The sequence below is a fragment of the Coturnix japonica genome, chromosome 1 (genome assembly GCF_001577835.2).
Source record: "Coturnix japonica isolate 7356 chromosome 1, Coturnix japonica 2.1, whole genome shotgun sequence".
Taxonomy (NCBI): Eukaryota; Metazoa; Chordata; class Aves; order Galliformes; family Phasianidae; genus Coturnix; species Coturnix japonica.
The window spans coordinates 48,140,258-48,154,250 of NC_029516.1; the positions used below are offsets into that span (position 1 = coordinate 48,140,258).

Here is a 13,993-nt window from a genome sequence, read left to right on the forward strand (position 1 = left end):
TATCATTCCCACTTAATATCTATAGGATTATCATTATTTTACTCATTAACGTTTCACTGCCTGTTGTCACATTCACTGGGCATTCTTTTCAGGTTGGTTACTGATGGGACAGTTGGGCACAATAATTATCATTTCTAGTTGTGATGCTCTTGAGTGGTACAAGTGAAACACACTTCTGTAGGAGAGATTACAAATGTAATTAGAGGTATTTTGAGGGTTCCACAAATGGGAAGAAATTTGTTGACTCATTCAGAGCACTGAATGATCTGTGAGACGGAATTCAGAAGATGGTTTCAGTCTTCCCTTCTTCATCTCTGTGATCTTCTCCCAGATTTCAGTTTAATGACCTTCCTTCAGTTCTCCAAAACAGCAAAGTCTCTTTTTTCTCCATCCTTTGTGGTTTTGGGTTTTTTTTTGTGTGTGTGTGTTTGTTGTTTTTTTTTTTTTGTTTGTTTTGTTTTGTTTTTGCATAGGTCTCTTGCTCCATTTTCCACCTCAGACTTTTTCTTCACCACACTGCAATCTTTTCTCCTTGCCACACTCCCCCACTTTTTGCCCCTCATGTACTATTAATGTTTCCTCTGCAAGCCTTCTTTTCCTGGGAATTCACCACTCCTTTACCCCATCTGTAAGTCTCATTCATTCTCTGTAAGCCTTACTTGTTCCTCTGCTCTTAATTTTGTAATCCCTATTTACTAGGTAGTGGTGTTGTCTACAGACTTCTCTCTATTCTCTTTGGAATGACTGCTGCTAAGGTAGCAGTTATTGTTCTGATGAACCATAAACACATATTTCATATTCCTGCTTCTCAGCAAGCAGAAAGACATATAACACAACAGAAACTAAGAGCCATTTTCTTTTCCCTCTTAGAGTCCTGGGTACATTAACTAGTCTTAATTGCCCACACCTGCCCCATCTGGGACCATGCCCACTCTCTCCCATGTTCCAGAGCTATTTAACTTCAGGTCTGGGAACCTACATTTGCTCTGAATTATGTGGATGTTGTATCACCTGTGCTTGCTCCAGTCTTTGGCTCAAACAGGTTTGTATTTCAGCCCCAAGCTGCAGCTCTCTCTGCTCCTGACTACATTGCCTGGCTGGACTGTGGAGGTGGTTCTTTGCTGTGCTTTATTTTGTTGCTGAATCTGTCTTTGCTCATGTTACCAAGTTATGGGGACTGCACTTGGGTCAGTGGATTCACTGCCCTGCCAACATGGAGGCTGGGCTTGGTTCCTGACTTAACCTCCATCACAGAAATGCTTTGAATTGGTCGCTTCCTCACTGCCTAATTCCTTTTCTGCTGAGTGTTTGCATGAAGTTTGGGTACTTGGCCTCTGGTAGAGGCTAGGAGTATCTGTCAGTATTCCTGGTCCTCTTCTAACCTATACCTACTTATGTCTGTAACATTCCCTTGTTGTCATAACTGTACGCAAAAGGGACTCCTGCAGTGTTGGCAGCCTCTCTTCTTTACCTCCCATGTGCTCCCTCTCAGCTACCTTTACCAGTCAGTTCTGAACAACTCAGTAAAAAGTTCTCAGACAGGCGATTTCGTTTTTTTCTGGCATGCAGTTGCCACCACCATCACAGGTGTCGAATTTCTGGATCTGCCTCAGTAGAGATGCCAAATGAGTATTAATATTACATAACATTCTAATCGGGTTGTGTCCTTTTGCCAAAGGAAAATATCCTCTTTCGGGTATTCCCTCTGCTTTTTATAGAACAGCAGAGTAAATAATGGTTGCTAATGTTCACCACTTACAACAGTCCGAGGATTTAAATGTATATAATCCTAGATGAGAATCTGCATTAACAGGGTGCTAAAGCTTTCAGAATGCAAACCTCACCAATACAAATAATTTAGGGAAGAAAAAAACAAAAAAAGCAAGCAGTGAAACCAGTGTCTTGCCTGTGTTCCACAGCTGCTCTTCATGCTGGTTACCTTTTACTCCCTCCTACTGTCCAGATATTTCCACTTGCATCTGTGAATTTCTGCTTAAACAAAATGGGGGAATCCAGAAACATATGAAAAGATCACAAATTTAGAAGAGACTCTTACAGCTATAGAAGAGCAGAACTCAGTTTGCTTTTCTTTTCTCCCCCTCTGAACAGAACACTGGTTAGCTATTTCACATGAATTACTACTTCAGAACTTATTCCCCAGAGCAATGTTTTCAAAAAGTACTAGATTTTGCCTAATTACTTCTTAACTACAGCATCTTTTGGTTTCCTTTGAAACAATTATGTGATAAACAATTCCAACTGTTTAGTTCTCTTTTTGAACAAAGGATCTACTAAGTATAAGGGAATAGAGCACATTCCTGCCAAAAATCAGTGGAGAGATTCAGAGCTTGATGAGATTTACCTCTTTTGGTACACTTCTAGTGTCATACTGCAATTCTGTAAGGAGGTTCTGCATCACTCATTCACCAAGTCTAACGATTTTGAACACAATGAGACCCGTATTTTGTGGAAATCTGAGGGTTATAGAATGTATGGATCTGTCTGCTCTGGGCAGGGGAGAGAATGTTGTTTTGATTGTTGCTCTCAGAAAGCTGGTGAGTTTAGTTGTGTGGTATATGAATAGCACTGTATGACATCACTTCTGTCTTGTTCATAACTACCTAAGAGTAACACCTTTATGTACTTATTTTTGGTAAAAGAACTTAGCACAATTTTTCTTAGTTTTTTATTATTATTTAAGAAAAAAAAAAGGCATGTTAGTCTACAAGTGCAGTGATACCATCAAATAATCGCTAATTATAATAAATAGCGCATGCACATCTGATTTCCACTCATATTTTGCTACTGTGTTGTCCTGCATTTGGTTGCCTTCCACCATTCCCATTCTCTTTAAAAGCTATCTTTGTTTGTTTGACAAAACTTACCAAGGAACTAACATGACAGTAGCATTTAATCCTTGTGAAGCTGTGGTATATACTTAAGACCCGTTCCTAAAAAGCACAGCAAGCTCAACAATCTCAACACACACAAAAAGCACTGTTTCTGCCTCAAAGCTGAGGGAATTGGGATGGGGATGCTGTTGCCAAGGGAAAGGAACGAGATGGAAACAGGTTGGAGACCATACAGTGAAGTATTGGTCAACTCCGGTGCTTCTATGAGGGTGGGTAGCATGTTGTCATATACAGCACTGCTGGAGAGGACCCTCAGTCTCAGCAGTGGACAGACATCATACCAGACACCCTGTCTGTACTCTGGTGACAGCAGTAGGAGGAGGCAAATAGTTTACTACAGATCAGGCATGGACAATGTGGTTTATTGGACCACAGTCATTCTGCTGTTCCAGACTGTGTCCTACTTTGCCCGCACCTGGGGCTGGTCTTTTGCAAAAGTCTTCATATTGCCATAAAAGCAATATTGTTTTTATTTTGAGCCAACTTGCAGCATGCAGCGTTGAGTATGTCTGCACAACTTTTTCAGAGTTGTGGTCTCAGCACCCCTATGGTGCTGGTCTATGGTATGGTCATATGGTATATGGTATGGTCTTATGGTATGGTCTTTGGTAACTCACTATGGCCAAAGGTGAGATCTTCAGTCTTGTTGAAAAGAGGCTCAGACGTTTACTGAGCCACTGCACTTGCAACAAGCTCTACAAAACTCCTAAGTTCCTGCAGCTTGACACCACAAGAACATGTATATATAAAGAACCCAGGAGATAATTTGCAGTGACTGCTAAAACACATTTGTAATTTCTTCTCTGAGTCCTGTTCAGTTGGATTCACGATACGCAGCATGTTCAGATTCTATTTTCCATTTTTATAATGCAGAATTTTCAACATGCATTCTAATTAGAAGCTATGCAATTTTTCACAGTAACAGCCTTAACTTAAACAGCTTAAAAGACATTTGTACCCACCTTTCCTCCATTTACATTCCAGCCTGGTGTACTGTTGTGTTAGTTTCACCTGAACAGTATAAACTATGTGATGCAACTGTCTTAGGTTCCTTTCCCTTTGTTCACTGTCTACTCCAAGTCCACTCAGTACCATCATTGGTGTTTGGTTTGCTTAATAATGTCCTTTCCTCAGGATTTAAACTGCCAATGCACTGCTGATGTGGTTCATCGGGACCTAATGTCTGTTTCAAGAAAGCAATTGGTTTGTGAAAATAAAAGAGGCAAAGCTCGTAACAGGCATAGGAACAGGAAGAGACTAAAGCATTAAGTGCACGCTCTAACTAACTACCCACAGGAGTGGTGGTCTGCTTTACTACCCAGTCAGGCTGACACCATCATACAAGGCCCCCAGGGAATTTAACTGCCCTCAAGTTATGCTGAGAGTTATCTATGACTCTGACTCTCCAGTTCTGGCAGTCTGGTGTTGAAGAGTGGATCCTTCAGGAATATAGTACGGTTCTGGTGCTGCCTGCTGAAGATTTGATTCTCAGGAGACAGATGAAGTTTTGAAAGCTGAAGGAGATTTCTGTTTTCTCTCTCCTGTTCAGATAGGAGTAGGTGTGAATTTGAACTAATGGAGACAGGATATTTTTAGCACTGTGTTTCTTAGTAATTTATATTAACTGGTTGTCCTACTGAATCTACACTTTCCACTTCATCCTGTCCATCTATCTGTTCCTGATAAAACGGAGTGCACCTAATGGAATCCTGTGTATAGTTGTAGAGTTAGCAGCTTGCTGAGGGGGATGAAGTTGATACAGATGTACTGGTGCAGTAAATATTCTCTTCTGAATTTAGAACTTTTATTTACAAAATGGAAGGTTATCAAAAGAAAAGGCAGAACATACCTGTATGTTACCTCAAAACTAACTGGAAAGTATGGAACTGTGAGGCTACTGATCTTGTTGCGTAATCATATTTTTCAAGGGACGTTAATCAGCCCAATATGTTAACATTTTAGCATAGAAAACATACTCTTACTGGGCTCAGTGCAGCAAAGGAAACTGAAAATTAGTGTTTCCCAAAAGGCTGTTTTGTTCTCCATGGAAGAAATAAACTGTCCATTGTTAGTTCCAGTAACCATTCCCAACTAGGCTCAAATACAGAGGGGCGACCAGTTAAGAAAAACTGTTTTGTTCCCATAGTGCTGGGTAAAAAAGATTTTTTAGAAATCACTTGTTCTTTGAGATCAGTACACAAAAAGCCTGGTAACAGTTCAAGAGAGAATGAGCTTTCTTAGCTTAGAAAGAACAAGAGGTATGAGTCCATGTAATGGGTACAGATTCTTTACAAATGCAGCTGTCCCCTTTATCAAGCTTCTATTAATCACACAGGGATTTTAAAGAGCTTACATAAGTAAAATCCATCTATTTATGCCCACACGCTGATGGCATTGTTCCCTAGCAGGATTCTCAGGTGTTTTCTTAATATAAAACTACCTTTGAGGGTCCAGCTACTGACAACCTTGCCTCTCAGCCATCTACCTCTCAAAAGATTGCCCTGTACAAATATCACTTGCAACCAGTCCTTCCTTTCAGTGAGCTGATAAAAACGTGTAATTCTCCTATAGTACAACTTACTGATTGCCACAGTAGAGCTAACAATGCATTCATCATAAAGCCTCCATGTTTTGCACCTTGATCATGGAGAAGGTAGGAAAATACAGAACCTCGTACTAATGAACACTTGTCTTGGCTGCGTCTGTTTTGCCTTTGGTTAAGCTGACTGGAAGAAGGTGGGTAGAAAGTTTCAAAATGCCATGGGCATCAAGCCTAGTATTGGAAAAGTTTCAAGTCATTCACTTTCATTGTAGTTGCTTTAATATCAATCTAGCACAGAAACAATAAAGCAGCACACTTGGAAATACTGTCAACACAGGGAAAGGGTACCATGCCAGTAACATTTCTAATTGTATTGCTGTGATCTTGTGTGCTAGAGAAGCGATATTTATAATTATTTTTCCTCTCTGTAGATTAAATTTATTTAACTGACTTAAATGCATGCTGATTTCATTGGAAACTTGTCTTTATCTGGTCTTTATTTTTTAGGTACTGCAGGAGTAGTGAATTCTGATGCCATCCATGATGGGGAAAGCTTACTCTTTTCCTCAGCACGCAATCTGATACAGACTGCAATCTTAGAGTAAGTAGCAATGCTAGCACTTGTGTGGTTGAATTGGTTGGGATTTTTTGTATCTGTTGCTGAGGTCCTTCAATGTCACCTTCAGACTGAAGGACTGTCCTTTTTCTGGGTCCAGCCTAGTCAGAATGTCTAACAGCTTTAGTTTCATCTAAGAATCAATGAAAAAAACCTCTACTGTGTCCAGATACCACCTGAATCACAGAATATTGAAGTGTTAAAGTAATTCTCTGAAAAAATGGTGTTTAATGTTGACATGTTCATTGGCACTAGTATTGGTCTTGCCTTGCTGTTTGACCTCAGTATCAGCTTCCCTGTAACTAGTGGAGAAACTGAGAATCATCCTTTTGTTACTGACAGTTTTACTACTGAGACGAGGTGACTTTCCCTACTCTTTTGCCAGCGTAGCGAGTCCAGATCATAGTTCATAACTTTTCAAATGACAGCAAAAACACAGAAACTTCCTTTAGAATCGACAGTCTTGGCCACAGAGAGCTCAGTGCAGCTCACTGTCACACCTCAGTCCTGGCCAAATAATATTTTAGTTTATTAACAGCACACATCTGAGATACACACTAATACAGAACTTCTAGTATCTGACTAATAATTGTGGGCACTTATTTTTGTATTCTTATTTCACTCATTTGGTAGTGATTCTTACTTAAATTTGGAGTAATTTATTTCCCTACACCACTTAATTTTAATGCAGGTATTTTTATATAGATATTAGGATGTATATTGTTACCACTCATCTATTTTAATTTTGTTTACATTTTATATCTGCACTTATTCTTCAGTTCTGCATAGGTTTGTTGGTTGGCTTTTTTTTGTTGGACATACAAGAGCTTCTACATAAAGCCAGTGTGAACATGATGAAGACCAAATGTGCTACTACTGTTGCTCTGGCATCTAAAAAAGCAATCAAAGCACCCTCCAAACTCGCTTAACCCACTGAATTAGGAATACTGGAGCTGACAGATGAAGTTGGCCATGAATGACATTATTTGGACTGCACTGAAGTTGATGGACATCTTAGTACTATTCACTTAATCGTCAGAGAGCTTCCTGTTGTTGGTTGTCTGAAGAAGTCATTTGACTGTGGGAATAAGTCATTTGTCACAGGTATTCTCTGAGTCTGTATAACTGGCAGTTATTCCTACTTCTTGGCAGAAACATTCTGTCAATGATTGAATGAGCCTTCTTGCTCTTTTAAAGAAGACACAATTCTTCAAATACTCTAAGGCCAGTTTTCCTTCTAATTAGCATCCTGGCTCTGGGGACGCCTGTCTTGGTAACACTTTCAGAAGTTAATGAAGCTATTCTGGAAACAATTAGGCCTTCCAAAAACGAGAAGACCATTAAGTGCTTCTAATGGAAATAAAAGATCTTGTTTTGATCCTCATTTTTACCTGAGAAGTAAAAGGTTTCCTTAGATGAATTAAAATCTAAATGCATAAGGCAAAGAGTGAAGGAGCAATACATTGTGCACTTGAATTCTCCTAGAAAGGATAGCAGATATTAATTATATAGGTTTACAACTTAGTTGAGGCTTGTCATAATCTCATTTAGCATTCATACAGCAGGAGAATAAATGGAGACGCAACAAAAGAAAACAGACTGTATAACAAGAGATAAACAATATATCCATTATTTGTTTGGGACTGTGGTGAACCAAATAGAAATAATTAATAAAAAGAAGCTTCACAAAAGCGTATGTATAGATGTGTAGACACATTTTCCCATAACACAGATTAGGACACAAAGGACAGTCTAGATTGAATACTAGAAGAATCACTGAAGTTGCTTTACTTACTTCAACGTACCTTGATTTAGGCTGTAAGAGTATTTGGGTCAATTTCATCTTCCTAGCTAAGCAAATTTACTTAAACTTTGTCCGGTGTTGCTTTTCTTTGCTAGAAGTTTCAGTAAATGGAAGGATACATGTTAACACAGACAAATCATGTTATTGTACATTATCCAGAACTTCATTGCGAGTAGAATAGTGTGAAGACTACATCAGAAACAAAACAAAAACAAAAAACCATGAACCAAAAGCACATCACTTTAAACACAGCAATTATTATTCATTTTATAGGATATACTTACACACTACTGAGACCTCAGGAGATATTAGAGTTAACTTTATGGAGTGAAAAACCAAAATCTTTTCTGAGTTGTATGTGACAGACTAGCAAAACAGTCATCGATAAGTAGCAATGCAGACCTGACCATCTTGGTAGACCTCAACTTATAAAAAATACTGTCAAATTAGATTAACTTCATAAAATTACTTACTCTTCTACTTCTTACCACTATTTGTTATGGTTTTAAAAAGCATTATTCCTTCCTTTAAAAACAAAACAGATTAAAAGCAAACAAAAAACCCCAACTATTCTCCATTTAACTAAGTCATAACAAAGGGAAATTAGTTAACTGATAGCAACAATAAAACAGAAAATCTGTAAACAGTTCTCTGCAGTACAAAGTAAACAAGTAGAGGAAAATAGCCCTCTCCTTCACCTTTTCTTAGACTGTAGCATTGTACACTTAGCTAAGATGCAAGTAAACATGTTTACCTTTTCCTTTTTGGGTCAGAAGCACAACAGAATTCCAGGAGAAATGTGCATGAAATTCAACATAATTTATCGCAGAACATTCAGTTTATTGTCAGAAATTGACTTTGGCATAAAAGACAAACATTTCTCTTTAATAATTTATTTTTCTTTGAATTCTAGATTTTTTAGGTTTTCATGATGTTTTCTACTCACTTAAAGGTATGAATTTTATCAAGGTGATTCTTCCCCTAGTTGTTACAGCCACAAGAGCTCTGGATTTTGTTCAGGCTGCTTTTATTTTGGTGGTGTCTTTTTTGTTTGTTTGTTTGTTGTGTTTTGTTCTCAATTAAACTTTAATTTAGAGTCCATAAGGGAGAGCTTCTTATGTAATGGACTTTCCATTTTACACGCAAGACCTAGACATTTATTTTTCCACTGGAGATTATATCTCAGTCATTTCCTGTCTAAAACATCTTTCCTACTACAAGAGATGTCGGGCAGTCAGTCCTTCAGCAGCCCTGTGTTCACTGTAGTGGCAGATAAGAAGAACGTCAAAGACTGAGACTTGCTCCAGACTTCTAGTCTTGCTCTTTGTACTCTGATATCATCAACAGTTGTGCAATTTCACATCTAGAAGTCAAGAGTGATGATTTATGAACAAAGAGTTGCAACCTTCTGTGTTTTAGTACATCAGTTAACACAATCCAATCAGCCTCTGGTTCCCTGTGACAATATCCAGAACGGTTAACTTCTATACAAAAGTAGCTGTTTCACTAACTCCACACAAAAGCAGCTCATGGAAAACTTTATTTTGTCCATGCATGTTCAAAACCTTGAGTGTGACATAGCAGCACCAGTCTTACCATGTATTTAAAATGTTCATAAATCACAGGAGTGTCTGTGGAGTAATTTGGGCAGAGACACCTTAGTAGCTTTCAAGAATGTTTTAGCTATAATTGAAGCTAGGAAGTAATGCACTAGTAAAGCATTTGATGTCACTTGATGAACAAAGCACTGTCTTTTTTCTCAAAAGAGCTCATACTGGTTGACTTCATCTAGAACAATGAAGCAACTGTAAGAATGTAAAAAAGACTTCATTGGTCCCAACAGGAGATGAACTCCACGTACGCTCTTAGCTTGAATATTTATGGACCTCAGACCCCTCCTTTCTTTCACATCAAATGGTTATACTGGAAATAATTTTGTTCTCACTGACACTCAGCTAATTTGTAAATTTTCAAGGTCTTACGAACAGACTTAGTCCTACTGTACTCAGTGATGCTTTGCTACTGTGAAAGTGCTATAACCTGTCTGAATATGTGCACTCTTATGCCTTTACCTATTGATCCAGCAAGAAATTCACAAATCTTTAGGACACGGCATGAAACTAAAAACATATGAATCCACTCAAATTTCCAGTGGTAGGCAGTAGACAACGTGGCTTTCTTAATAATGAAAGCATACAGACAGTCTTGGGTCCTCCTCCATACATCCCCAGCAATTCTTTCATCACGACTGCCACCAAAGCAGTTGCAAACCTTCACAATTGCAAGCAAAGACAAAGATGTTATTTCATTATAGGAGACCCTTTTGCATCACTTAAGCGCATGGACAGAGTAACTCACTGCAGTATAGCTCATTTCTGACTTTGATTTGCTCATGAAAACTATGGAGACAAACCTGTATATGTTACATTCAACTTCATGATTTACTGCAGTTCATCTGATACCACTCCTGACTGAAGCATCGGGCAGTGGGCACAGCTGGTGGCAGAGCACTGCAGTTGATGGACCAAAGTCTTAATTGAGTCTGGCAAACGCTATTTTCCCATGAATAATCTGCTCCTGAGTTCACAGTATTTTGGTAGAGTGTACTGCAAAACATAAGTTCAGGATCGATTATAGCATTTAAACACTTGACGGAACAGGATAAATTAGCACCTGTAGTACCTGTAACAGAACAACATTCTTTTCTGAAAGAACTCTTCCTGGAATTCTGGAAAAAGAAAGCAATAAACACTGAACAGCATCCCTGTTATTCCTGCTTCTGATTACTTACATTGGTACCCAAAGCACGTGCCTACTTTCCTTCCTATTCCACCCTAGGAAGGGATGAACGTCTTTCGAACTACGTTCACACTGGCTTCCTCCCGGAATTTCTGTCCTGCTTGTGCTTCCCATAGAGCTTCAGACACCTCCCTCAGCAACGCACACACGGTTTATCTCACGGAGAGAATTAGAAGAAAGAATAAAAACAACGAATAGAGTTAAATGCAGTTCGATGCTCACGGGCAGGGCATCTCCCGCGGCCGGGCTCCCCTCCACTTACCGCTGAGGTGCAGCCCCGTGCGGGGCCGGCTCTCCCCTCTCTGCCCCTCCCGCTCCGGCCCGGCCCGGCCCGGCCCGGCCCGGCCCGGTCCAGGTACAGCGGACCGGGGGCGCCGCTCGGTGAAGGCGGTCGGTGCGCGGTTGCCGCTGGTTGGGCGCTCGTTGCCTGTCGCTGGGCGGTGTGTCAATGGGCTGGCTCCGCCTCGGCGCCGCGCCTCCTCCCGCCCATGCACAGACATGACACAGACACACAGTCACTGCAGCTGCCGCTGAGCCCGGGGCAGAGCGGTGGCTGCGGCGAGGACCCCTCTGCCGGCACTGGAGTACTGCCGGCGGTGGGCGGCGAGACCCGCAGGGGGCAGCCTGGCACCGGGCGGGGGAAGTCTGGCAGCGGGGAAGGGGCGGGAGGCAAGGAAGGAAGGAAGGAAGGAAGGAAGAAAGGGAAGGGGGCAGCCTGGCACTCCGAGCTGGAGGCGGCACCGGGCAGCGGCACGGAGCGAGCCCGGGCGGAGCGCGGCACCCAGCGGCCGCTGAGGCTGAGGCTGGGCCGGCGGCTTTAGGAGCGGGGCCGGGGGGAGCCGCTCCTCTCCCGGCTGCACGCTGCCGGTGACCTTCCCGGGGCTGCTCAGGCCGGGCAGGGCCTCGTCTCCCCGCGGAGATCGTGCAGCAGGCCCCGGGGAGAGAAGAGGAGAGGAGGCCGGGCCGGAATATCCCGCCGCCCCCGGGTACTGCCGGCCGCCGGCGGGGCCTGTGCGGGGAGAGGGGCGGGGGACGGCGAACGGGACGGCCGGGCGGCACCTCCGGACAGTGGGGAGGCCGTGAAAAGAGGAGGGGGAGGAGGAGGCAGCCCGAGGCGGCGCATCCCGGGAGAAGCGAGGAGCTCCCCGCTGCCCTCCTCCTCCCCGCGCAACCCGCGGAGAGCCGGGACCGCCGGGCGGCACCTCCCGGCTGCGGGACCGGAGCTGGAGCTGCGCGCCGGGAGCGGAGGAGGAGGGGGAAAGGAGCACGGGGAAGGGGCGCGGAGCGTCCCGCTGCCGCCCGGGGGAGGTGAGTGTGAGGCCGTGTCGGCGCTGGGGCCAGGGGAGGGCGAGGGGCGATCGGTCAGTCAGTGCCCCTCTGCGGGCTGCCGAGAAGCGGCGAACCGGGAGCTGCGCTGGGAGGGTGTCCCGGTTGCGAGAGGCACCTGCCCGTCGCTCCGGAGTTTGTCCGGGACGCCGAGGGTTCCCCAGCCCCGTTGGCTGTCGGCCGGGCGGGCTGCTCTGTCACCTCGTATCCGAGCGTCACCTGGTTCGGGTCGTTAAGCCCCGCTCGCCGGGGCTGGAGGTGACTCGAAGTTTGGCAGCGCCTTATGTAACTCTTTTTGGAGAGGCTGTGCTCCGTTTTGTTTTTAGAAAGCGAGCGGGTTCTCTGTAGAGCGTCAGGCGAGCGGTCTTGATTCGCGTTCTCACCTGAACGCAGCGTCCTCTGCTTTGTTCAACTTGGAACGCGGGGTTATTGCTTGAGAGCAGACAGAGCCCGCTTCTTCCCCAGTGTGCGTTAAGAAAAAATTAGCCTGGGGAGGCATGTGGGCTGTGGTTACTAGATGTAAACCTCGTAGTGTACATACAGCCTATCTGCACAGCACTTTTGTTGTACTCTTAAATTATCACAGAACGTTTTCAAGGTACCGGTCGTCACTAATGTGTTCTGGGAGGTACAGGCACCAGGGTAGAAAAACTGATGAATCCAAAGTCCTGTAGCTTTTTTAAAATGCAGCTTTACTGATAGAAGGAAGAGAAAGCACCAGGCTAAACAGAGTGCTGCGTTAAAGCCATACTTGGCAATTGCCAACAGGTCAGCAGGTTTTATTTAGTGAAATCTTCTGGATGCAGAGTAATTTTGTTTGTATAATATAATTTTACTTGCTCAGAAGCAGCAGAGAAACGAGGAAAATGAATTGAAAGGTTGCCTGGTTTCCCTGCAGTTCTGTAAGTGGCTGTCTTAATAGCAAATAAAAAAAAAAAAGGCAAGCTTTTGACTTCACATAAAAAGGCAGGGTAGCGATTTGCTACATATTCTTTAGACTCCTACTGCAAAGGTACGCTAGGGGGACTAGTTAGTGTGGGTTTTGTTCCCATTCATTGGTGAAAATGAACAGATTAATGTAATAACACCTATGAAGCGAAGTCTTCTTTCCTTGCTTCTGTTGCTTCATTATTAGGCTGTAAGCTTAAAGGCAAAATCATATGTATAAATGCAGGGGATGAGTTCAGAGTAGGGAGAATACTGTAACAAAATCATTTTGCTTTGTTCTGTGCTTCCTGCTGCAAGCAAAGATAAGTTATCAGAGGCAGGTTTACTTATAGGAACAAAATAAGCAACCCCCCTCCGCAAGCTTCTTCCCTCTGTTGTGGTTTTTGTTTTGTTGTTTTAAATGGAGAGATGACCAAGGTGGAACAGGTCTCCTTGGGCTTCTTGAAAACTGCAAGTTGCTGATAAGTATTACAAGTTTGAAATGTGAATTTCTTATTGCTTAGGTGTCCTGTAACAGCCCCTGATCAGCAAGGCTGCAAGTCATGTAGAAGCTGCAGGATCAGCAGAGTCTCTGATGGATAACAGGACTGGTAGGTTTTTCGTGTTTCATCTATTATTCATTTATTAGTATTAGGTATATTAATTTAAACTTTTCTTTGGCATTCAGATGTTGTGAAAATGTAAGGGTTTCCTTTTTGGTCTGGAGAAAATTGCACTGAGTTTTTCTTTAATGAGCACTCAGAATACTATTACTCACAAATATGTTGGATTCTCTATGTCAGCTATTCAGTCTGCTTTAATTCCAAAGCACAGTCCCTCTAAAAGCTAAAGTGCAGAGTGGTTGTGAATGACTGTGTGTCTTTTGGCAACACTGACATCTGTCACAGTCTTGATCTGCTGAAATTTCAGAGTGTAGGGCTTAATATTAGCAAAAGCAGTATTTCTCCTGAATGAATTACGTTAGGAACTTGCTAAACTCGGCACTTCTCATGTACACCTCTGTTGCTAAATGTAAGTGTTCTTAAATATGTTTTTAAAGAAACAAA

General features: G+C 42.6%; 2 protein-coding genes across 5 annotated transcripts in view; one reads left to right on the top strand and one right to left on the bottom strand.

Annotated features, from left to right (window-relative positions):
- Positions 1-433: 433 nt before the first annotated feature.
- LOC107314420 (translation initiation factor IF-2-like) overlaps positions 434-13,993 on the bottom strand; it is a 78,720-nt gene continuing 65,160 nt past the window's right edge. Inside the window, exons 2-3 of the mRNA XM_032446083.1 lie at positions 10,936-12,004; positions 434-10,480 (exon numbers count right to left, since the gene is read on the bottom strand). Coding sequence (XP_032301974.1) covers positions 10,309-10,480; positions 10,936-12,004 — 1,241 coding nt within the window. The 3' untranslated portion in view covers positions 434-10,308. The remainder of the gene's footprint in view (positions 10,481-10,935; positions 12,005-13,993) is intronic.
- Positions 11,871-13,993, top strand: part of LARGE1 (LARGE xylosyl- and glucuronyltransferase 1) — a 275,468-nt gene continuing 273,345 nt past the window's right edge. For all 4 annotated transcript variants that reach the window (XM_015863596.2, XM_015863603.2, XM_032445042.1 and 1 more), the window contains exons 1-2: positions 11,871-11,981; positions 13,451-13,537. The gene's annotated coding sequence lies outside the window, so the exon portion shown is untranslated. The remainder of the gene's footprint in view (positions 11,982-13,450; positions 13,538-13,993) is intronic.